The following is a 25,695-nucleotide window of genomic DNA, read 5'->3' as shown; positions in this document are numbered from 1 at the left end:
AGTACGGAATGAGCTAACAGAAGCCAGCTGACCAAGTTGTGGTATAAGTACAATCCCCCATCAAGCTGAAAACAGGTAAAACTGACCACCCGATGACTGATGGATCCAAAAAAATGGCAAATGGTAAGATGTGAAACTTGTACCCAACCCCATGGTGAACAAACTTAAGATAACATCACAAAGGAAGAAAAATAGGAATACAAATATAAGAATACAAAATGTCTACTTTGGGCATTTCCAGTCTTGGAAAAATGGCCCAACAGAGTTTTATAAACAATAATATAGTAAAATGGTAAAGAATCAATAAGTGATTGAGGCAGGACAGTTCGATCACAGAACTCCAATCGGCATCAAGAATACACGACTAACAGAGGAACTCTTAGAGGTAGGACAGGTAAATGATGGGAAGGTGCCAAACATGGAACATGAATAAAGAATGTAATGGCTCAGAATGTGACAAATGAGCAACCAAAAACAGAAAAATATCTAATGAAGCATCACAGATACTCCACGTGACGCTAAAGTAACCCATGTAACCCCCAAAAAACGGTCCAGTAGCGAAAAAGAGCTGGCAGAAGTCCAAAGCAGAAGTGAACAGTAACTAAACTTGGTACAAGACAGTGTCCCATCCCATAAAATCCCAAAAGCAACGAAACAGCCAAAGATGGTAATCACCACAACGTGGAGGTAAGGAGAAGGAAGGTATCCCATGCAAATCCCCAAGAATTAGGTGGAAAACCTCAGAAAGGAGGTTCACAGTGAACAATTCCTGCAGAAGAGTCGATAGAGGAAGACAAAGGCTGAAAAATTGGTGAGAGATAAAAAGATAGGCTTATCAGGGTCTACCCCCCATACAGACAACAGAAATTCTAAGTGCAGAGAATAAAGAAAACAAAAACATTCTGCCTTATGGTAAGCTAAGGTAAAATGAACCAAAACCCATTGAGGGTAAGGCATGTAAGCACCCTCTCTCAAAAGAGACACAAAGCCCAGCATGAACTATAATGTTTGGAGAAGGAGTGGAAAAAAATATCCGTGAAACGTGTCTAAAAAAAGGCTAAGGTAGGCCTAGCAGACTTTGCAGGAGAAGTCTGGGAAGCAAAGCATAATCAGATGGACGAAAAATTTTCAAATTTACATCATCCCTAACAGGTTAGGCAGTTTTAGGAGGAAGGCAAGCAATATTAGGAGAAGGTTGAGTTGACTCTGGCCCTAGGGGTCTTCACAAACCAAATTAATTTTAAGTAAAAAAATAAGAAATAAAGAAAATGAAATAGTCTTTATATTGTAAAATTAAGTGTGTGTATACTGACAATAAAAAATTTATTACAAGGTGTTTGTTGAAAAATACATAATTAACCTAAATTATGATTTATCTGGAAAATTAATGACAGGTAAGCCTAAAATAACAAAGTAGTAGTACAAAGGATATCACTAAGCTCGAATTGAAAACTCTAACCTTATATTAAGTATTTACAAATCAAACTAAACTTAAGTTATTGAACCTAAATAACAACAAATAATAACATTGAGGTCAAAAAACATTCAAAATCTGTAGCAGTGTAACAGCTTATCTGTCCAAAGTTGGCAGACCATAGTCAAAACTCGAGGCCTGATGAAGGTCGCCTCATATAATGATCAATCTCCCAAGGTATGAAAGCTGACAATTCCACCTTTGAGTACTGCCATCTGAAGCTGTAAGTGTGCTGGAAGTAAATTAGATCACTTTCGAAGTGAAAACATAAACTTCAGTGAAAACCAAAAAAACAATGTTAAGAACAATAAAGTGATCACCTAAAATGGTTAAAGTGAAGTTGGGGAAGAAAAAAACATAGAGAAATATTTCCATTTCGTATGATATTTCAAAAATAAAACACAGGAAGAGAGCACTAACAAAAAACATCACGATGAAAGCACTGCCAAATAAGAAGTGATATTTCGGTAGAATCGAATAGAAGGAGTCACATGTCAGGAGAGTGTGTTGCACTCGTATTGGTGGAGAGTTGTCACATGATAATTTACATGCAAGACACAGTTGAACCATGTTGATCGTGGAGTACGTGGGAGCTCAAAGCTTGTGGCATGCAAACAAAGTTTTGTATGTTGCCGGCAGCACTGAACAACAATAGCTATATCTGTAAGCGGAGGTAAGTTACTGTGTTAAGTGAAGATTAGGTGCCTTCTTGTCTGATTCTTTTGGACGAAAAAAAATGTGCTTTATAATTAGCATGCTGAGTTATTCTTATCAGCAATTTGGGTAGTAGTTGTGAGTGGACTTGTTAATGATCTTCATTGCTCATTGGCCAACTGATCAAACAGGCACCAAACACTATTTTCTTGTGTCAGAAACTTGAGAGTTTATTATCTTACAGTTTTCACATTTCATTTGCATAATCTATACAACTTCCTAAATGAATATCAAAAGTTTCTGAGGTAAATGTTATATTTTATTTTCCATTTTCTCTACTATATCACTAACTCTAGCTATTATCATCAATGCACAGTGCAATGAAATGTTTAAAATTAAGAAATGGAAATATGTACTTACCTTTGTAGAATATCTTTGGTCATATGTGTAATTTCACATTTTTATATTTTCACTAAATATTTCACTTTATATCTTCCTGCTCTTTATTTTTTATTATTTATGTTAACACACACATCAACAACTGCCCTCACGCTATATAACATTAACATCGACAGAGATGGTTTAGCCTCCATCAAGATATAGTTTGGTTTGCACTCGACTTATTACGCCAGACAACGTGAAATCTGCTCTTTTTGTTGATTGCAAGCATGCCATTTAACTTAAAATTGTTGCTTAGCAACACAGCTTCTACACTGCAAGTGGGCATGGCTTATTTTAAACTAAGGAAATATTTACAATGGTATCCTGGGGTGAAATTCTTGGAATGTGCTTGAGTTACTAATAAACAACTTGTATATGGTGCACTTTTGACATCTGAAGGATAGAGTCTATAATTCACATACACAGTTTCTTTTATACTAGCTCTTAAAGTTGAGAAAAACTGTAACATGAAACAGTAAAAACTACAGTTTTTAATTGTTGTTTTAGATGTTTCTTTTGAAATAAAGGAAAAAACTTAGATACTATAATACTTTGAACTATAACGTACTTGAAAATGATAAATTAACTAAGATTCATTGATAGTAAAGTGGTTTAATTAAATTTTGAATGTAACACAGTACTAATGCAGAAAGGAATATAAAAATGGCCCAGAAAGTTATAGGGTTAAAGTATGGATTATTATCCTTGTGGTGAAATCTGAGTGGGAATTTCAATTTTGCAGAGGTTAAAGTGAGGATTAACTTTATCATGTTAAATTTTAACGTGGGAACACTCTCTATTACTGATTCTATTTTATGAGGTAGCCTAAGTTACAAGGCGAAGAACATTCACTAACAAGAACATTTTGTTTAATAAAGTCTTCATTGCCCTTGCTAGTCACACACCCTTTTTAGTCACATATACAAACACAAAATCACTTGCCTTTCATTGTATCACAGTGCATTGTTTTTTACATTGTAAACTGTGAAGATCTTCATTAAATATTTGTTCCTTGTGTAAACCTGTGTCATGTCTCATTCTTTGTGGCTCAACCATTGCATATGTCAGAAAACACACCCACATATTAGATCCATGAACCTCTTGTTTTTGTGTGCTCTGGCTTCTTTGCTTTGCTGGAAATCCTTGAGATACCACAACAGGGTAATTTCTGTTAAAGCTGTTTTTTACATGTAGTTTTGATTTTGATTAATTGACTATAAATTAACACCATTTTGTCCTACAGAAATAATTTTTGCTGTGCCTGTAGTTAAATACATCTCAAAACAACTAACCTGCTGACCAGCATCCACATGAGCTTCAGTAGTTGCTCCTGGTTGCATAGCTACAAAAGCAGGCTGTTCAGGAGCCTGGGAGACTGTAGGAGCTCCATGGCTTTGTACAACTTGAATCAATTCCTCAGAGTGACCCTGGCTGACCTGAAAAGACATTATAAGACATATAAATGCTATGAACTCACTGGACGGTTGTGTTTCACCTACAAATAGCCTTCTACTTGGACTTTAATTTTTAACATTTCTCAGAACAACAGAAATATTAAGCTCCAGAATCTAAGATAATATAAAAATTAGAATGTATTACCTAAAATACTACATGGAGTAATTATTTTTGTACATCCCACATTGTCTTGCTATACTTATAATTACAAAAAACTTAAGTATTGCTGTTTTGGAACATACTCCATGGAGTGTCACGACTGGTACATACCACACTACTTCTTATATTCTCTTGACTAACTGTAATGGTACATACCACATTGTATTACCATATTTATAATCAACAATCCTTTCACTAAGTATTAGCATATTTTTTACCTAAAAATATATTTCATATAGATACTCATCTCTCCACAGAAGGTAGTTAACACATTGTGCCACTATCGAAAAGTTTTATGCATGCACCATGCCTTTGAATGAAATTATCACCACTACACTTAATAACATGTACTGTATCAGCTTATGATGTAATCAGCATTATACTATAACCCTCCACCAACAGGAGGGCAACACATCCTTGTAGAGTGCTCCCCTTGAGCACTTTGTGTATACCAAACACTTATTCTTGATGAAGCAAAAGAGACACACAGAAAGTGGGGAGGAAGGGTCAGTGGTTTTGTGGGAAGGTATCTACCTGAAATACATTATTGGGTAAAGAAAATGTTAACTGCAGAAATGCTACTCACCCCTCCATGGAACAAATAGCAAGAATAGAATTCCACATTGAAAAGATAGTGGAGGTAGTGGTATGGATGAAAAAATTAAAAAGTTGGGCACTTTCATAAAATATAGTGATCGGTGTGTGTGTGTAGGGGGGGCTATTAGGAGCATCGCTTAGTGGGAGACTGCATTCATCTCAAGTAGGGAATACACTATGCCTAATACAAGTGGTAGTGCAGAAAAGTATTGTCAAAAGAACCTTCTACGTAGTGTTAAAGTGTTGTAAAAGTGAGTGAATGTGACGGCTGCACAACCATCTATATATATCTCATGAGGTTGGCAGACCATATATATGTAGTATGGTTGTGGTAATAAGTCAAACCTTACAGTACCTGAGAAGTATTCACATGATACACTTGCAAGAATAAGCAGGTGCAGGGATGAATCACCATTTATCTGCATCCCAAGTCAACTAGTCACAACCACTGGGAATGATCCAGTTCTTAGAGTACAGGATGGCTTATACTACACTTCCAGGTAGACCCCTTCTCTATTCTCTTCAAGGATACATTCCTCTCATCTCATACCACTGGGCTTACACTGATCTAAAGGGAAACTTTTCCGTATTTACCTCCCCAGCAGCTTGGTACTGGAGAAGCAAAGGTTCTCCCTCTCCACTAAAAGAAAATGGGAGGGCAAAATTTGCTTTCTGTTATCCCCTACATGATGCTGATTTTGGAAGAGAGAGAGAGAGAGAGAGAAGTATTATTCCGTTTGAGTCAACCCTGGCCATAAAGGAATAGAAAATGCAGATCATAAGTTTCACCAACTGGTCAAGGTAGAAGAAGACAAGTCATGAAAAGAAGAGAAATCCCATAGCAAAAATACAAAACAGAGGCTCTTTGTTTGATAAGTGTTTTATGGTGCAAAGCACTAAGGTTTTCTGTGCCAAACAGACCAGGAAAAAAGGAAAATATCAAAAATAAAAAAACTAAATTATAAAAAAATGGTAGAAAAAATAACAATATGTGTAATAGTTTCACTGCAAAAAATCACTAAAAAAGAAATAGAATTAAATAGGTCCATGGCCTGTAAAAAGCTAAAAACACCATCAATCTAGACAGCATCACCATAGCCAATGACAGTGTTCAACATGAAAGGTAAATCTGGAGAAATAACATGTGTAAAATGCTGCCACTGCTCATAGTTTTAATGACAGTACGAAAGCAACACAAGGCAATTTTGACCTGAGTGTCTCAAAGGCCGCACATTGGTGGATCAGTCTCACATAAAAAAAAAGCAATGAGTAACAAAACTGTGGCCAATGCCTAGTCTAGTTATGAAAACTAGATGGCTAAACAACAACAGTAGGTTTGATCAGAAAAAGCTTGTTATGAAGTTGCTTACTCCAAATCAACTGCCAGATGGCATAAAGCCATGCCTTGATCACATGTCCACAGTCCACATAAGGGATGGGCATGGCTGTGACAATGGCAGAGCAGACGGATTTGATTGCAGTGTCAGCAAGCTCATTCCAACAAATAGTGACAGGGCCAGGTATCCAGAAAAACAAGATAGAAATGACTGACAAAGAAAAGTGGGCTGGTTGTTTCTGAATATGTGAGAGAACCGGATATGAACTCACAGCAAGCAATTCCAGGTCCAACATTGAGCTAAGAGAGTCAGAGTATACAGTACTGTTAATGTACTGCTTAGCTTCTACGTGATCAAGGCAAGAGAAATGGCATACAACTTGGCAGTGAACAAAGAAACTGTAGAAGGGATCCTGCAAGCAACCACTGAGCCACAGCGAACCACGGCAGGGCCCACAGAGTCACCTGAATTTCAAACATCCATAAAAATAGGAATGGAAGAATGGTTCAAAAGATTCAGCAAAAAGAAGACAATACTTCCAATCAGAAGTATCCATCCTCCTTAGATGACCCAAAGAAGGTCACAAGTGGGGATGGTAATGAGCCATAGCAGGATTGGCTGATTACCAGACTCAGCAACATAATCCAATATCAGACAAATTTAGTCAGCTGTGCCTGGATATGAAGCCCAAAAGGAGGAATTGCAGACTGCGGAAAGCTCCCATGCAGTGCTGAAGCCCCTGATGATGCACAGGGTCCAACATCTTCAAGGCAAGAGTCTCTAGCTGAATCATAGTTCATAAACCCATAGTCCAGTTTTTATTGTGAAGGCATGATATATCTTAAACATGGAAGATATATCCACTTCCCACGAGGTGGAAGGTACGACATAGAAGATGATCAGTGCCCTTGTACACTTGACACAAAACTGCTTAATGTGAGGAATAAATGTCAGCTACCAGTGAAAAAGAAGTCCTCAGAACTTTATCTCAGCCACCATTGGAAGAACATCACTACCAAGATAGAGCTTTGGATCAGGTTGCAGATCTGGCAGTAAAAATGTAAGCAAATGGTTTTAGAAGAGGAGAAGGTGTAACCATTTACTCTGGTCCACCCCAATAAGCGAAAGAGAAAAGTGAAGCTTGCTGCTCAATAAACTTCTTATTCAATGACTGACAAGAAATGTGAAAGTCATCAACCTATAGGCTGTTTGCAACAGAAGTAAGAAGTTATTTAGTGATAGCATTGGATCCCAGAAAAGATAAACTGTACAAACAAAACCTTCCATGGGAGATGTCCTCACCATGTACAGGAATTCACATTAAGGAAAATAAAACAGAAAGATGATAATGTTGACTGCCTCAAAGGAAGCAGTGCAAATGAGTTAACAGTGAACTTCCAAAATAGAACAAGGGAGATGAACGAGGTTTGAAAGATCATACATAGAAGAAAGAGAAGGGAGAAACATCTGATCACACTCTTGGGGAAGTAGGAACAGCCTGGGAATAAAATCAGCCTGTCCCTGTGGTAAAAAGTAAGTGAGGCATCCAAAGCAAAAATATAAGAATGACATCTCCAACCAGAGAAAAAAAAAGAAGGCTGGCCAAAGAAAAGATGGAAAGTCATCAACAAAGTTGCTCTTTAACTGGCAGTCATGTATATGGATAGATCAACCTCAAAAAGCCAGGTATAAAAGGAAGTGAGATGAGTAAGAATCAATCAACCTTGATGAAGGTAGTGGCAAATGGACCAGTATTGATAAACCATCCATTTGCAGAGATAAACTGCAAGGGTGGATGGCCGATGACTGTAAGCAAGAAATGGGCTACTCTATGAGAAAAACCTGCCATCTTACAATGTAACAGATAAAAATTACATATGAAAATTATGGCACAAAACATCATGATGAAAGACTGATGTTGAAGGCTGACTGAAAAAGGTACCTCCAAGATGACAGAGGCTTCAGGATTGCCAAGAGGCAAAGGAGCAAAAATCACAACTGAACTGGCAAAAGAGAACAATGAGAAGAACCTGACAGGTGGTGCTGTGAATTATAGGCAGAAGAAGTCAATGAGGAGGATAGGCCCATACAGAAAAAGGGTGAATTAATCAGGACCCAAAGGGAATATCCAGGGCCATGAACCTGGGACTTGTAACAAGAAAAATGGAAGCTTGGTTTAGAGGAGAGTCACAAATGCATCAATAAGAGGGCACTCAAAGTAGGTACAAGCCTGCAGAAACACCAAGAACTATGGCAGGGGTGGAAGTATAGTAAAGTAGTGAAGACTGAAAATGTAGGCTGTTCAGCAGAGAGAGTCAAAACTATTAACTTGTTTATATTTTAAAAGTTGCATTACAATTACAAAACAAGGATGCATGTAATACCTACAGGAACAAATACACATTATGCACAGTAATTGCAAAGAACCTTTCAATTGTTCAAAAAGTGCAAATATAATTTTCAAAATTCTTAAAACAAAAACAGGCTATACACAAGAGCTTTCTGCTCCTGTAAATATAATCTAAAACAGTCCCGATTACAGCCATTTGGAAATTAAGTGCAGATACATTTAGAATCAATAATAGAAGGCATTTCTTTACACATGGAGTAATGGGTGTCTGGAACAAACTTCCCAGCCATGTTATTGAAGCTGAGTCTTTGGAATCATTTAAGAAATAACTTAAAGTGATTCTTGGGTCAATAACTGAATAAGATGAGCTGAATGGCCTCCTCTCATTTGTAACCTTTCTTATGTTCTTAATCCAGTCCATAACTGAGGATATCCTTCACTTTTTGTACTTCACTGAACTGGTTGGTAACTACTCAACACTTCATAAAGATAACCCTGCTTGCTCTATACTTTTTTCCCAGACTCCTCACTTGTATTTCTTGCAGTGGTATTTGACAAACTGACAGTGGACTCCTCAGTAAAAACAGTTTTCTCTAGGATGTTTCTGTCATTATTTTTCTGGATTTCAATACTTGATTCAGCAGAATAGCCTTGTTTTCGGAAGGGCTGTTGTTGATTTTCTGGTAACTTAAAATATTGTTTTTGAAGTTGCTGTCTGAATTATATTTATTTTATATTTAATTTTTCTTGTTTTGCTTTTTCTTAGCCAAGTTCTCTATGATACGACTAGGCACTGTGGCTCAGCACCTTGAAAGGTTTGGTTACTCAGCTTTGCCAAGAATAATATGACATGCTGTTTGTCTTTCATATGGTGATTATAAAGGACCTTTTTATCATTGCTTTCCTAATTCAGACAGAAGTTACACACATTAAAAAAAGTTCAGTAAAGGAATGTCAGTTTTCATACCCAGTGTTCATATAGTTTACTTAAAAAAATATTTCTTCATAAATGAAGACTGTGCCATTTCTGCATTTCAAGAAAACCAGCATGATGAACCATTTATCATGCAGTCAATGCCAATTTAGGTATAAAAAAAGGACAATAAATGAGAACAGAAATGACATTAGGCACCTACTGGTGCATTATAAAATTACATATAATATTTTTTAATTTTCATGGTTTCCCCAAAATTCATAAGACTGAAAATCGTCTATAAATGGAAATCTCCCATCCCTGTGTAAGGGCCATTGTCAGATTTTCCACTAATTTTAAAGCTCTTAGAATGTGGATGGACAAAAACCAGATGATGTTGTTGTGAGCCCAAAAGAGGAGCTCAAAAAAGTGAGCACCTCCCTGTCAGTTTATCTAAGGAACAATAGTGAAGTTGTTAGAATAGATCAAAACAGTTGTAGTAAAAGATGGTGGCAGGCCCATTGTACAGCCCACATCTCAAGGATGTCAATGTGGAAACACCATTCCTTGGGAGACCAAACATCAAAAATAGTTAAGGTATTCAGAGCTGCATCCCACAGAGGTATCCATGAGCAGGTGTAAGCACGGGCAGGGTGGAGGAAGATGGATGCTTTGAGTTATGTGGAAATGTTCAAGCCACATACATATAAAGAGATGGTGGCAGAGAAATGAGAAAATGGTGGATCCCAAGGCATATTCTACTGATCTGCCAGAATGCACTGATGAGGACATCATAGGACATGAGAAAAACAAGAGTCCCAAAAAGTGAGAGAACCTTCAAGCATAGGAAAATAAAGAGACATGATAGCCTTGAAAACCAAAAGCTCCATATTATTGAAATGTTAAGAAGGTTGAGCCAACCCAGTAAATGAGATTATAAGGAATCCCAAATGAATCAGTTACTGAATAGGAGTCAATAATGACTTTGGAGCATGACCAACCAGCTAGGATATGCTCAGTGTCTGAAATGTAGACCCAACAAGTGTATTCTCCATGTGAAAACCCTCATAACTTAGTTGAAAACTGTCAGGTGTGAGCCCTGAAAGACCACTAAACTATTAAGAGAAAACCAGTGTGACCCAAGGGTTTTCCACAAAGTGAGTCCATAGGTGGGCATATTGTAAGAACCAAGCTCCCACAGAACTAAAGCTGAAAGTTGGTTCCACAAACAACTGATCACTGATCCCCATGATGGTTGGCCTCTTGGGTGGGGTACCAGGAAGATTCTATTGGAGTAGGAACCCCTCAGAAAACTTCTGCATGAAGGAAGGGTGCCAAATGGTTTTCCCTCCCCGAGATAAAATTGAGGGAGTCTAAGTCCAGTAACAAAGAAAGCAAGTGGATAGATTAGTTCAACATCTCCAATAAAGCTGTAGGAGAAGAAAAAATCCCCAAACTTGGAGAAGAGATTCAATGGATAAGAACACTAAAAAAAAAGATGAATAACTCTCCAAAAAACAGACCACATAGAAAATTTTAAATTTATGGAGGACATGGCAACAGAGAATCACCATACAGCAGAAAAAGAAAAAATATGAAATAATTTAACACACAAATTCCAAAGTTAAGATTTCTGTAATGGAAATGTTGTGTGTGTGTGAGGGGGAAATCTTAGAACTGAGATGCAAGAAGTTCATCCGAGAAACAGCAGAAACAACTGCAATAAGTGAACGTATTTCACTTACCTGAGTTTTTAGAGAAGCAAAGGACAATGGTAAGTGCAGAAGAACCAAAAGCAAAGACAGATTGTAGGAAGAGATTATCAAAGTCATCCAAAGATAAAGCAGACTCAGTGGAAGTTACAGAAGCACAAGGCTGTGAATCCTGGGTGTGAGATGAAAAATATAAGATAGAACCAACCAAGTGATGTACAATGACAGTAACATTGCTCACCATCAGAACAACTCGAGTTGGGATTTAAGAAAAATGGAGAAAAAAATCTAGTGTCAGGAGGTTTCAGAAACATGGATATGAGGAGTTGTATTGCATAAGATCCATGAAACTGAAGTTATGAAAAATATTAATATTATTATTATTTCTATGGTGTTGGTTATATTGATATTTATTTGTTTTTATTAATTTTTTGTTTTGTATTATTAATATTTATGCATTTGTTTTTTCCATTAAGTTTGGTACATCCATGGTACTTATGCCCTGACCATTTTCATATTGACAAAACTGAGATTAATTATCAGCTTCTGTCAAAATCTGGACACTAGGTTAATAACAGTCGGGATATTCTTTTAAAAAAACATATGACAAACCCTGGAACATGTGCTCCAAAATCTCATAGTTTGATTTGAAGAAAAAATCACAGTAATACAAGATAACAATTTGTATCAGAAACTGTAATGGAAATCAAATTAGAAATTTGTATCTTTCATTCTCGAAACCAAGAATGAAGGCAAGAAAGATAACACTTCAGATGTTAACTAAATGTTGAAAATAAAAAGTACAAAAACTTCATAATTCTCAATCCAAAAAGAATATGACTGAACACTGCAATGTTAAGGAAAAGAATGAGTTTATGGTACACACAAATTGTTCAAGGAGAGTACTGCACTCTCCTACTGATGGTAGGGTATAGTTTAATGCTGATATTGTACCATATACTAGCACAGTATATGCTATTATTTTTAGGAATGAGAGTTTCGTTCAAAGTCTTGGTACATGCATTAAAACCTTTTGGAAGTGGCATGAGATGTTACCTATCTGTCCCGTGGACAGGTAAGTAGCAATACTGATATGAGTAACACCATCTTCTGTACACACTTCCTGAAACAAGAGGAATGCAATAGTATATTATCATCACTGGCAATCACTACATTAAATATCAGAACATATTTCTTATAATGAGTGTTAACTGTCAAATTTTATTGTACCTTATAATCCTTACACTGAATCTGGGTTCTGCTCTTTTTCACTTACTGCCTGGTTTAAGAAATACTGTGAACTGTTTAGTTATTAAAAATCATTAAATTACACCAACATAACAGCGTTTGACATGATTAACTCTATAAGTAAAACTCACTAAGTTATTTCCGCATCATTTTTGTGAAAGTTAAGAGTAACCTCTACTAGATTGGGGGGACATCCCTGATATCCCCCTTGTCATAGAGGAAATACTTAACCAAGTTGCATTAAACTTAGTAGAAATAGTCACTGCTTTAAAACAATAACATAATTTTATCTAGGACAACTATTACTTTTTAGGTTGTGAATTTCACAAATTTGGTTGTGAGACACTTTAAAAACATTAAAATGCATCTTTTCATCTTAGAATGACAACTTTTTCATTCACTGATCAGAAGTTCCATTTTATACACCCAGTCTATTTCAAATTGTTTGATATTTATTAAGATATTTGATAGTACATTTTTCTGACTACATCATTCACCACATGTAGCTATCAACCATAAAAAAAACTGACAGAGAGTTACTGGTAACCAACACCTACTCCTTTCAAAATGGCATCCCTGTTTCTTTTGTCAGGCTAGGTAATGTGATATTGCAAACAATATTCTTAATTGAAATCAATTTGTATTTAATAAATGTAATTTGTTTTCAACAAGCAGTAAGTCGTTTCATCTGTGTATTGTTTGAAACAATAAACAATATTCGATGAAAAAGAATTAGAATCATCTGAAGTTTTCCATCAGTTACTGTACTTGCTCTTGCTAAACATAACTAAATCTAATGTTTTGTCATAAAAGAAAATTCCTGCAGCTTTCACATAAACACAGTTTAGGATAAAAACATTTTTGGGAAGAAAAGGAACATCAAAAGAAACTATAATAAAAATTTTCTGTTTTTAAAACTGAGCTTCTTCAGTAATTATTCAAATCAGATACTATGATATAATAAAAGGGTGGCAATGAAGGGCTGTAGTTAAAAAAAAGTGCCGATGGAGAAGGAAAATCATATAATAAATATGATATGAATCATTGCATTTTCAAGTGATAGTTTCTTAGCAAATATTAACCTAAATTTTGGGATGTGCAAAAAAATTGATTAAATGGGTTGTTTACAGACAAGAGATTCCTTGGAGCTGTACAGAAATAAAAATTTGGAATTTTTTCTTTGTGACAAAACATCAATTCTAAACATTTCTAAGTAAAATATTGTTGGAATAGAGTTATAATAATAATATTCTGTCACTTAAATTTTCACATTTGACCTGAAGGTGAGCACTCAACACCTGAAAGGTGTACACTGGTACTAATAGGGTTAAATGCTGTTATAACAGAAATAATATCATTATGGAAAAATAATTTAAACACTGTAACCTCTAGTACTTAGAAATATAAGGTTGTTTTTAGATAAATGCAATGATGTACTTGTCCTGTCATAGAAGCTGGGATGGTGACAGAAATCTCTCGTGCTTCTCGTTCTCCTACTTCTCCAGACATTCCCTGTGCTTCACTCACAGCCAAGACAATTTGCTGTAGGCCACTCTGGTTTTCAGTCACAACCTGTTGTCCATCGCCACCTCTAACTGCACAATAGGGACCCTGTGATTTGTTACCAGAAGGATCCTGACTTCCATCCACTGTATGGTAGGTTGGGATTGCAGTGTATTGGCCCTGAGCTGTATCTCCCTCTTGGACCTCAGCATAGTAAACCCCTTCTGCTGCTGCCCCATAATGGGCCTAAATAACATAACAATATTCAGCTTGAAAAAAACCTGCCTCTATTACTGTAAACATGTTCCTCAATTTCTTGTAACTCTTAGAAGAGTTGAAATAGAAACAAGGACAACATACAGCACCTTGCAAAAGTATAAACCCCCTGCAAAGTTTCCACATTTTGTTGTCATCTGAGCTTCCAATCATAAAACTTTCAAATGTGATTTTATATTTAGAATCTACACAATCTACTCCAAACTGAGAAAGCTTAAAAACAGATATTATGTAAATAAGCTAGATTTTCAAAGAAAAGTTTAATATTCTCAACTGCATAAGTATTCAACCCCTTTGCTAAAGCAACCCTAAATAAGTTCAGGTGCAAATGATTAGCTTGAAAGGTCACAAAACTAGTGTAATGATCTCTCCCTGTGTGTAATCAAAGTGGTTTATGTGACTTCAGAGTAAATGCATCTGTTCAAGCCACAATTCACATAGTGATATGACAAACCAACCATGAAGACCAAGATCAGGAGTCACTGATTATCACTTTGAATATGGTGAAGTTCATCATTGAGAAGTGGAACGTGCTTCATACCACCCAGTCGCAACCCAGATCAGACCGTCCTTCCAAACTAAGCAGCTGAGCAAGCCGAAAACTGGTTAAGTATGCCACTGTGAAGCCAACAGTGACCTTGAAAGACTTGCAAAGTTCCATGTCTTAGATGAGAGTTCATACATCGACAATATCCCAGTCCCTACACAAAGTTGGCATGTATGGGTGAGTGGCAAGAAAGAAGCCATTGTTGAAAAAGAATCATTTTAAAACTCGTATGGAGTTTGCAACAAAGCATGTAAATTTTCCTCCAAACATGTGGCAAAAGGTTTTGTGGTCAGACAAGACAAAAATTAAACTTTTTGGTCTAAATTTAAAGTGTTACATCTGGTGCAAGCCAAACACAGCACATCACCCAGTCAACACCATCTCAACTGTCAAGCATGGTGGTGGCAGCATCATGTTATGGGGATGCTTCTCATCAGCATGAATGGGGAAGTTTATCGGAATTAGGAGAAAATGGATGGTGCAAAGTGCAGGCAAATCCTAGAGGAAAACCTGCTTGAGTCAGCCAAGAATCTAAAACTGGGTTGAAAATTCACATTTTAGCAGGACAATGACCAAAGCAATAGGCCAAAGCCACACTGGAGTGGTTTCAAAACAAGAATGTGAATGTCTTGGAGTGGCCCAGTCAAAGTCCTGACTTGAATCATATATAAAATTTATGGCAAGTCTTGAAGATTGCAGTCCATCAACGATCCCAAATGAACTTGTTAGAATTGGAACAATTTTGCCATGAAAAATGGGCAAAAATTATACCATCCCATTGTGCAAAACTGGTAGAGACCCATCTAAAAGACTTACAACAGCAATTGCTGCCAAAGGTGCTTCCACCAAGTACTGACTTAAGGGGCTGAATACTTATACAATCAGCAAATTTCAATTTATATATTTTCTTTGCAGGTTTGCTGACATTCAACCACCTTCACACATAACAGTGTTAAGTTTGATCATTAGAGTTTTGAATAAAAACAAGTTCATTAAAAAAATGTTTACATTATTTGTATTTCATCAAAATGTGATATTATTGGTAGGGGTGAATACTTTTGCAAGGCACTGTATACAGAGGTTGAATACGTTATTTTAAAATGATTTGGGAGCCTCACCACATCATTGAAGTCCATGTTGCCTCACTGAGTCATGCTCTATCTGATGACCATGCATTTTGATAATAGTCCAGCAGCATAGATTCCATTACAAAAGGACATTTCATAAGGCTGTCCTGTCCAAAGCACATTCTAGATTCTGGCCTGTTACATGATGCTGCACTTTGCTTACCACAGCTGGGATATGGCTTGTTGCAGGTCTCTTCTTTCTGGATGATACTGGTGTCACAAGTTGATCCATGTTCCTTTGTTTTCCAATACCATTAAGTACAATGGATATCACCATCATGGTAATTCTAAATACTTGATCTGAGCACATCTTATGATCTGAGTGTATGAATATTTTGTGTCAGAAAGAGGTGTTACACATCTTTTCGAAAAGTGATAAATTTTTGGTGGCATCAGACAATTTCTGAAACATCAATGTCAAAATATAGTTCTAATACACGTGATTCAACTGTGACTTTATATCGATAGTGATTAGCACGTGACTAGCATATTCAAAATCATTGTAATATAACGTACTCAACCTTCTGTATTCTAACTCATGTCAAAAGCATAAAAACAATATAAGTACTTTGATAAAAAAAATAACTGCAAAGCAAATCTGTGCAAAATATAATATGAAACTTGACACTTAGTAAGCACTCAAAATATCTTCCTGTTGTATGACATACATGTAGAAGCTTAAGTTTTTGTGATATAATTTTGGATACAAATATTTTCTAAGTATAGAATTTTACATCAGTTATGAAAAATGTCTCTACTTCCTTAAACTATTTTGCTGGTGGATTAAACAAACAAAGTACATTTGTAAAACAGATGTTTTATGTATATTGTAGCTTGTAACATACATTTTAATAACCATACTGTTTAGTATAAAATCAACGTAATTTGAACAATGAAAGTACAGCAATAAAAGAAAGTAGAAGTACAAATAAAATTTATTACATGAATCAAAATACATTTTACAAATCTACAATAAATGGAAAAACCAGGAATTATATTAACTCAATCTAATCAGGTTATGTTGCTCCAAGTCCAACCCCATTCCACCCTTCCCTTAAAGTAAAATATAAAAATTTGATTTTAAAATGTTACAAATATAATGCAATGGAAAAAAAAGTTAAAAAAACATTACAATAAACTGTATTTTAGCTTCAGTCAGTCAGTTAGCCATATCACACATTTACCAAAAAAAAAAAAGATTGTACATCATGGTATATGTACACATTAACCATAAAAAATTTACCTCAGAACTATGTATCATGCCATATACACATAATAACTCCATAAATGCAAGAACTGAACATTATGCAATATTCCATAAACCTTTTACAAGCCAAAAAACATATAGAAATTCAAAATTCACAATCAAGTATGTAAGTTGAATAGTTCCTTCTTGGTTTTTCAAGAGAGCAAATAAATTCAGAAAACTAACCATTGTAGTCTATGAAGGACTGCTCTTGCATTAATTCATGAAATGTATAATGCTTCATAATCTATACAAAAGTTGTTTTTGACATTCTGAAGAAGTTCTAATAATAAAAATTAAAAGATCATCCACCTCAGGAACCAAACCAAAAGCAGTCCAGAGATATTCAAGTCACAAATGTTTAGTAATTAATCTAAATACAATTATAGTTAGCTGATGATCAACAATGTTGTGAATGTCATTTAGCCTTCTCCATAAAAAAGATGTTAATATATATTAATTATGTAGAAAACTAAAATACAGAGTAATGCCAGAGGTAAATATTCTTCAAAAAATGAAAAAGAATCACAAGTACCATAATATTGCTGCTCGAGTGACAAAACTCAGAATCAATACATTTTTCCCCATTTTTCAATTTCACCTTTTCTTTGCTTTCTTTTACCCTTTTCCATCCTAATTCTTGCCCCTTTTCTCTGACCCAAAATTGTTCACAAATTTTCAAAATATAAATGTTATCCCTGTATACCATTCAAATACTTATTTGGAAAATATTTGCTTCTAGAAATTCAACATATTTCATGCACATACTTAAACCATTTACTGACTTACTTCAAATAATAGTGTGATATAGAATGAAAGAAGTTTGCTTATCAATCATGAATCTAATACTTAAATATTATACATGTACTTGTTACTTCTAATATCTATACTGATACTTAATTCTAAAACTTTATGACATTCTAAAGCCAGCTTATAAACAAAATTTTGCTCTCTCTCTAAAACTTAAAAATATTAATACCTACAGAAGATCCTTATGATTTACTACACCTCATAGCCAGTAGGATCATAAAAATAATATTTCTGTTTAAAACTTAAGCATCTACAGTTATAATGTATGGCATTTCACAGCCAATCTATTCATAAAATCATTTATTTATTTTTCTCTAGATTTCAAATAGTATTACTTATATGATGCCCTTATAATTTATGGCATGGGATCTCAAAGCTAATCTGTTCATAAAAGTAATTTATTTCTGTTCAAAACTTCAGTACTAACTATAGTATGTCTTTATAATTTATGACATCTCACAGCCAGTCTCTTCATAAAAATCATATACTTTTCTGGGACCTAAAAATTAAATGAAAATCTCATAGCCAGTTTATTCATAAAAATAATTTCTTAAAACAAACATACTAACTCTCAATTTTTTGTTATCAGTTTGGCACTCATTTCTGTAACAGACTAGCAAATTAATATTTTATCTGAAGTTTGTGTTTAATTTTACAATTCATATACATAATCAAATTTCTATACATAAATGCGGTGAAACAAATATTAATGGAATCCCAACCTCAAATGAACTCACACACAAATCACCGATTTACTTCCGTATTCATTAGTTCTAAAGGCCTGAATATGATAAATATAAACCTTGTTACAAGGAACTAAGAAGTAACAAATAAGCATTACAGATGTTGTTACTTGCTTTATCTAAGTATCCTAGCCTAACCATGGATCATTTTACAAGTTACTGAAAACACCAGAACTAGCATATTGTGAACAAAACATAATTATGGATGCATTTGTTAATAAAAAAAAAATGCAGCTTGGTTTCTTTTAGTTAATGACTTAAAATTTCCCTAACTTAATTTTTCACACATAGTAGTCCTACTGATTAGGCATAATATTGTTACGACAGCGGAAGTCACGTGACACTTGTTGCACGTCATGAGATTCTAGAAAGATCATGTCTGTTTGTGGCAACTCTAGCATTTTCTACGCGGCCTCTATTTTTATATAAATATAAGCTGGCAAATGAAGTGACGGCAGAAAGATAATTGAATTGCATACAGACAGAGATAAACAATTGAGTCAAGCGCGGTAATAAAGTCGTGAATTGTTGTGAATTATAGCATGTGTTTAAGTTAAAGTGACTGTGGAAATTAAGTATATTGCAAAGTTGTATTGAGAGGGAATAAACTAGTTTTATTTAAGAAAGGACTTGTGTCACTGAAGTTTCATTGGAAATAAATTATACGGAAAATTAACAAATGAAAAGAGACGTAACAATATTAATTTTGTGGCGCATTTTCAATTGATCATATACCTAATACCACTGCAAGTTGGCTAGAAAGTAATTCATGAATGTAAATGATTTAATAAAATGTTCCATTCATCGGGGTCAAGTAGAGTGAGACTAATGAATTAATTTCAACAAACTTCTTTACAATTAACAGGAAAAACAATGGACTTCCTGAAAAATTCAGGAAAACATTTATAAGTAAATAGAAAAAAATTATAATGTTACATTTTTGCTTATCATGTATTACATAAGATAATTGAATTGAATAAATTCAACCATTTTATTTTCTCTCTTTTATACAGCATTTACAAAAAAATAAAAAACCCAAAAAAACAGCAATTTGAGTACATTTACTGTGTCAGAAACCAAACTCGGCAAAGTTCTATTCTAACATACTGGCAGGGCTGGTCAAAACTGGTTTCTATGTTTCCTTTTTAACAAACTAGAAATTATTTTATTCAGAATTTTTTCCCTCATTTATCCAAGTCACTAATGATCAAAATCTGGTGTATTAGTTGACAAATGTGAAAATAATAATAATCAATGCAGTCATTAAGTGTTTTACTGGTATTTTAAAAAAAACTAAAAAAAATTGAAGTCCCAATTTAGTTCCTGTGTAAACTAGTAAATAATACAAAACAGTTCAGTCTCTATATATACTAATGTTTAGTTTTTTAACTGATGATAGATAGTGCAATCCATATATATAAAAGTAATGGAGTTTAAAGAGTGAAGACTGTAAAATTATCAAAATATACACTTTTTTCCATCATCATGTAAAACAATAAGCAAAGCTTTATGTGAAAACCATTCTGATACATATAACTGTATAAAGCAGTCACAAGTATTTTCTTCCATTTATTAGTAGAATGCTATGCATGAAAATTGAAATATTTTAAGACCAGTTGTATTCAAATGGTCAGCTACATATACAAGCAACCAAAAGTTAAGTACAAGTTTTACTTTTGAGCCTACCTGAGTATTGGGGTCATAATGGTAACCTTGCAGGGCAGTGCCATCTGCTGATTGAGTGACATAGTATGTTGTAGCTGCTTCTGCATTAGGCTCAATTCCAGTTTGATTGGTTACTGCAGCCACTAGGTGGGTTCCTTCAGGCATCTGGTGGAACACTGCTGTTTCTCCAGCTGAAGCTGTTCCATTCTGTATTTCTTTGTTAAAAGATGCAAGGTAGTTCTGGATATCAGATATCGTTTCTGCCTCGGCAGCATCAGAATCTCCTCTTCCTTGACTGTCCATCTCACAGCATCAAGTTTCTTAAAGACTAAAAGTCTATTGGAAGAGAATTTGCAAGTTTTGTACAAAGAACTCTGTAACCAAAAAGAACTATAAAAAGTACAATAACAATAAGTTTGTGTATATTAGTCTTAAAAAAAAATTGGGGTTACCATATTTTGGCTACTCTCTTAACCGAGAAAATAAATTGAAAACTTCATACAGAAAAAAAGTCACTTGTTTTCTTTAAACCTTTAATATATCAGACTCGTAAGTAAATAGATTAAAAACTGCTGTTTAAAAGATATTCCTAACTAAATTGTTCATTTAGTGATATTATATTTACTCTGACTTTTACCACTAGCTGAAATGAAGTTCATATTCATTAAGAGTGCATAACAGACATAATGAGTGAATGTGAAATAAAGATTTATCCATTATAAAGATACTTTGGTTATTAACGATGAAGACCTCAGGGTTATTGTCACGATACTTACTAGATGTGTAAAAACAAATTTTAATAATCTACCAATACACACACAGACAACCTGGCTTAATTCATAGTGGGAACCAAACTGGGTAAACATATGTTGCAAGATCTAAAAGTTAGTCAATGTTTTATCCTTTTCCTTCTTTCATTTCACTTTACTTTCCTATATTTTTAAAACCCTTAAAACTTCACATCAATAGAGTTTTACTCTACAAATTATTCAGAGCAAAATGGGGCAGATTTAGCTCTACCTGAAAACTATGGGTTACTATTCTAGAACACCCAAATCAGAACTCTGTCACGTACTGAATATCAATTTTTCATTAAACTAGCTCACACTTAAATCACAGCCTTAAAAACTATCTACTCTCTTCAACTATATTTGTGTGATATTCTTACAATATTATTATGAAACAAAGGTTTAAACTGAGTGGAAGACAAGAAGAACTGTTAAATGTTATAATCAAATTTGGTTTAATCATATAATTGATTTTTAAATTGAACTAATTCTGGGTGACTCAAATAGAGGCTACTTTTAATAAATTTGATTACTAATACTAAGTACAGTAGGTAGCCTGTGATTATGCATTATTAATTAAAAACAATGTACAGTACACTATTTTTCTAAAATGAATAAATATATTTCAATAATTGAATTACAAGGATGTTGCAGAATGGTGAAGTTTTTAATTACTAGTTATGTGTGTGTGTGTGTGAAGTTCTAATCACTGAATTTGAACAAGATTCACTTAGTTCACAGACTACATAAGATACAAAGATAGCTAAAGGAAACATGGTGTAACCAGCATTTGTTCATTGATACACACACATTACAAGACGGTCTATGACCCTTCACTTTTACTTTAGAAACTTCGTATAATCCACACCTTAAATTCTTCAAAAGGAAACAGTAAACATCCACTCCCATTCTTAACTCTTTAAAGAAACACAAATAAGCGCCATCTGCCTAAGTTTAGCGCCATCTAGTCATAAACTAATAAAAGTATCAAGCGACATGTTGCCTAGCATTGAAAAATATCGTTTGCGCTTAAAAAACAGCACAACGGCGTTATGGCGGAACAAATCATGAGTGTGCTTGGAAGCTCATGATGTCGCTAATGGCAGAGTTATAGGTAAAGTATGCAAGTATATATTTCTTGCAAATAACACAAGATATGTTACGGAAAACTACTTAATTGTTAACTCACTTAGATACGTTAAAGGTTTCATTTCCCACAACAGACACCGCGGCGCTGCAAGCTTTTCCACTCTATCCATAAACGATGCATTCAGCCCTCTGCACTGCGGTGGCGTCGTTATTGATGGAGGAAGGAACTGTCGTTATGAGCCGTACATCGTGCTGATTGTACCGACCTTCAGAAGTTCGGTACCGCAAGAAGGCACACTACAGATTTAACTTAAACGCATTGACCCAGCGAAAGATACACATTTCTTTGGTTATGTGTCAACAACCGATAGTATTTAGTACAAAAACGCGTAAGCTTCGTTTAATATAAAACGAGCCTTACCTTCTCATACAAGCTTTAACGCTTGAGGGCGTTGTTAGTTTAAAGCTTCCATGATGGCGGCAATACAGAAACGTTCCTACGCATGTGTAATAACGTCATGGAAAGGAAATTTGGGTCGATTATAAATGCTGCAGTTGGCGGGAAACCGTTGGAAAAAAGTAAATGATAAAATTTTCATCTAATGTGAAATAGTTGATTTCATTATTTCTGTCACAATAAACAGTAATTCCACTTGAAATTGGATCTTTAAAGTTCTTTTTTTTATATAGTTTCTCTCAAATCAACTACTTTTGATGAAACACGAAAATGTTATAGACCATATGTTATATCTTTATGCTGTACCTCTACATAAAAGATTAAATAGTCCGATTAATTTTCTTAAAAAAGCAATATACAAAAAGCATGATATAGCGTAATTTAGAAATATATTTTATTAATTGAGTGATTTTCTTCCATTTGTTAAAAATATATTTTAAAATAAATATATTTAACTAAAGTTGTGTATAAACAATATTGCTGCATTGAATGTATATATATTCTGGTATGTAATTTGTAGTACATACATCAATTTATTAAGCGCAAAGCTACATAAAAGATACTCTGTGATGTGCTCACTGCACGGATCGAACCTCAAAGTTTAATGTCAAAGTGGTATAAGCTCTCAAGCTTACCGTTAAACTAACGGGGTGCGACATATTAATTATGACACAATTTTGGTTTTTGTAGACGTACTTTTTTAAAGGTGTTTTATGAAATTTATTTACATCAAATAGAAACCACAGAGCGTGGGTAGGTTAGTGTTAAAGATTCTAATTCTAATAGAAGACCATAATAATCGGTAACGCTTTCTCCAAGAGTCAGTTATTTTTATAGCCCTTTTTTTACTATTTATGCTAAATATTGAACAAAAATACAATGGTAAGCCTATTCGTGGTTTCTTATTTATAAGATCCGAAGTTAGCTATAACAATAATACTTCAGTGGCAGATGCAATAAGTATTCCATCCGATATACCATTAGAATACTTCTTCAAAATTTTGTTGAAACATTTTTATGGACATTGATTCAGGAAGTGAGGGTATGTTCTGACTCGGCATGAAAAGTATTTTATCTTTACAAGGATCACTAAAAATTCCCAACAAAGCTTTATTTTTTGTATTGTTATTTATCAATTTAAAATGCCTAAGTACTTCGATAAACAGTATTAGAAATATGGAACAAACAACCAACTGTCAAAGGCTGTGAGAAGTTTCGAATGCATATTTTACAAAAAAAAAAAAGCCTTATGACTTAATGTTGAGTGTTTCAAATTTGTCTTTAAACATATTTCAATAATTTTTCAGAGATACGGTATTTAAATGAATCAACATATTATACAAAATGACCCTTAAAAATTATCATGAAATATTTTATTTGTTGTTATTTTTCATTTCACTCTGTTATTTCAGTATCGAATTATTACTGATTCTCATAACAATTATGTTAATTAAAGATATTCGCAAATGACCTTGCACAATACTTTTAGTATTTTTTATAGTTTTAGGCGGTTCATATGACTGTAAAACAAATATTTATATAAATGCTATACACAGTGAAGTTAGAGAATATTTTGGTTGTTTCTGTACATATATCAATATAATTTACCAATCGTTAAAAGGGGGTTCGTAAAATAAATATAGTCATAGTGCATATTTGAAGATACAGTTTTACAAAGAACTCCTAAAATACAATGCATTGCAAAAGTATTCAACCCCTGTAAAGTTTCCACATTTTGCGGTAATTTGAGTTTGCAATTATGAAACATTCATATGAGACCTTATATTTAGAATTTACACAATCTACAGCAAACTGAGAAAGCTAAAAAACGCCGATATTATGTAAGTAAGTTAGATTTTCAAAGAACATTAGAATATTCTCAATTGCATAAGTATTCAACCCCTTTGCTACGGCAGAACTGAATCAGATCAGGTGCAAAAGATTAGATTGAAGGGTCACAAAACTAGTGTAATGGTCTTAGTCTGTTTGTAATCAAAGTGGTTTATGTGACTTCAGAGTAAATGCATCTGTTCAAACCACAACACACATAGTGTTACGACAAACTAACCATGAGGACAAAGTATGTTTTCAAACACGTCGGGGATAAAGTGATAAAGAAGCACAGATCAGGAGAAGGTTGCAAGAAAATTTCAAAGTCGCTGATCATCACTTTGAGTACGGTGAAGTCTATTATTAAGAAGTGGAATGTGCTTCACACCACCAAGTCACTACCCAGATCAGCCGCCCTTCCAAACTAAGCAGTTGATCAAGCGGGAAACTGATTAGGGATGCCATTGTGAAGCCAACAGTGACTTTGAAAGATCTGCAAAGTTCCACGTCTTGAGATGGGAGTCAGTGTTCATATATCGACAATATCCCGGCCCCTACACAAAGTTGGCCTGCATGGGCGAGTGGCAAGAAAGAAGCCATTGTTGAAAAAGAATCATCTTAAATCTCGTTTGGAGTTTGCGACAAAGCATGTGAATAATAGTGCAGACATGTGGCAGCAGGTTTTGTGGTCAGACGGGACAAAAATTGAGCTTTTTGGTCTAAATCTAAAAGCGTTACGTCTGTTGCAAACCCAACACCGCACATCACCCAGTCAACACCTTTCAAACTGTCAAGCATGATGGCGGCAGCAGCATGTTATGGGGATGCTTCTTATCAGCAGGGACTGGGAAGCTTGTCAGGATTTAGGGGAAAATAAATGGTGCAAAGTACAGGCGAATCCTAGAGGAAAACCTATTTGAGTCAGCCAAGAATCTAAAACTGGGTCGAAAATTTACATTTCAGCAGGACAATGACCCGAAGCACAAGGCCAAAGCCACACTGGAGTGGTTTCAAAAGAAGAATGTGGCAATATAGAAGCCATTACTGAAAAAGAATTATCTTAAGTCTCATATATCAGAATTGGAGCAATTTTGCCAGAAAGAATGGACAAAACTTACACCATCCCATCGTGCAAAGCTGGTAGAGACAGATCCAAAAAGACTCACAGCAGTAATTGCTGCAAAAGGTACTTCAACCAAGTACTGAGTTAAGGGACTGAATACTTATGCAATCAGCAAATTTCAATTTATATATATTGTCTTTGCAGGTTTTCC

The 25,695-nt window shown here is 34.6% G+C and overlaps 1 protein-coding gene across 5 annotated transcripts in view; it reads right to left on the bottom strand.

Moving 5' to 3' along the window:
• Positions 1 to 22,700, bottom strand: part of LOC106470621 (zinc finger protein with KRAB and SCAN domains 7-like) — a 94,131-nt gene extending 71,431 nt beyond the window's left edge. For 2 of the 5 annotated variants that reach the window (XM_013931187.2, XM_013931202.2), the window contains exons 1-4: positions 22,235 to 22,644; positions 20,279 to 20,593; positions 13,778 to 14,089; positions 3,862 to 4,005 (exon numbers count right to left, since the gene is read on the bottom strand). In XM_013931187.2, the coding sequence (XP_013786641.1) occupies positions 3,862 to 4,005; positions 13,778 to 14,089; positions 20,279 to 20,560 (738 nt within the window). In that variant the 5' untranslated portion in view covers positions 20,561 to 20,593; positions 22,235 to 22,644. Of the gene's footprint in view, positions 1 to 3,861; positions 4,006 to 13,777; positions 14,090 to 20,278; positions 20,594 to 21,913; positions 21,934 to 22,234 lie in introns of those variants that run through there. The other 3 variants (XM_013931195.2, XM_022400003.1, XM_013931207.2) reach the window with 3 other exon arrangements.
• Positions 22,701 to 25,695: the final 2,995 nt, after the last annotated feature.

Source organism: Limulus polyphemus, unplaced genomic scaffold (assembly GCF_000517525.1).
Source record: "Limulus polyphemus unplaced genomic scaffold, Limulus_polyphemus-2.1.2 Scaffold106, whole genome shotgun sequence".
NCBI lineage: Eukaryota > Metazoa > Arthropoda > Merostomata > Xiphosura > Limulidae > Limulus > Limulus polyphemus.
Note: the sequence above shows the minus strand (reverse complement) of the source record. Positions and strands in the feature narration are given on the sequence as shown.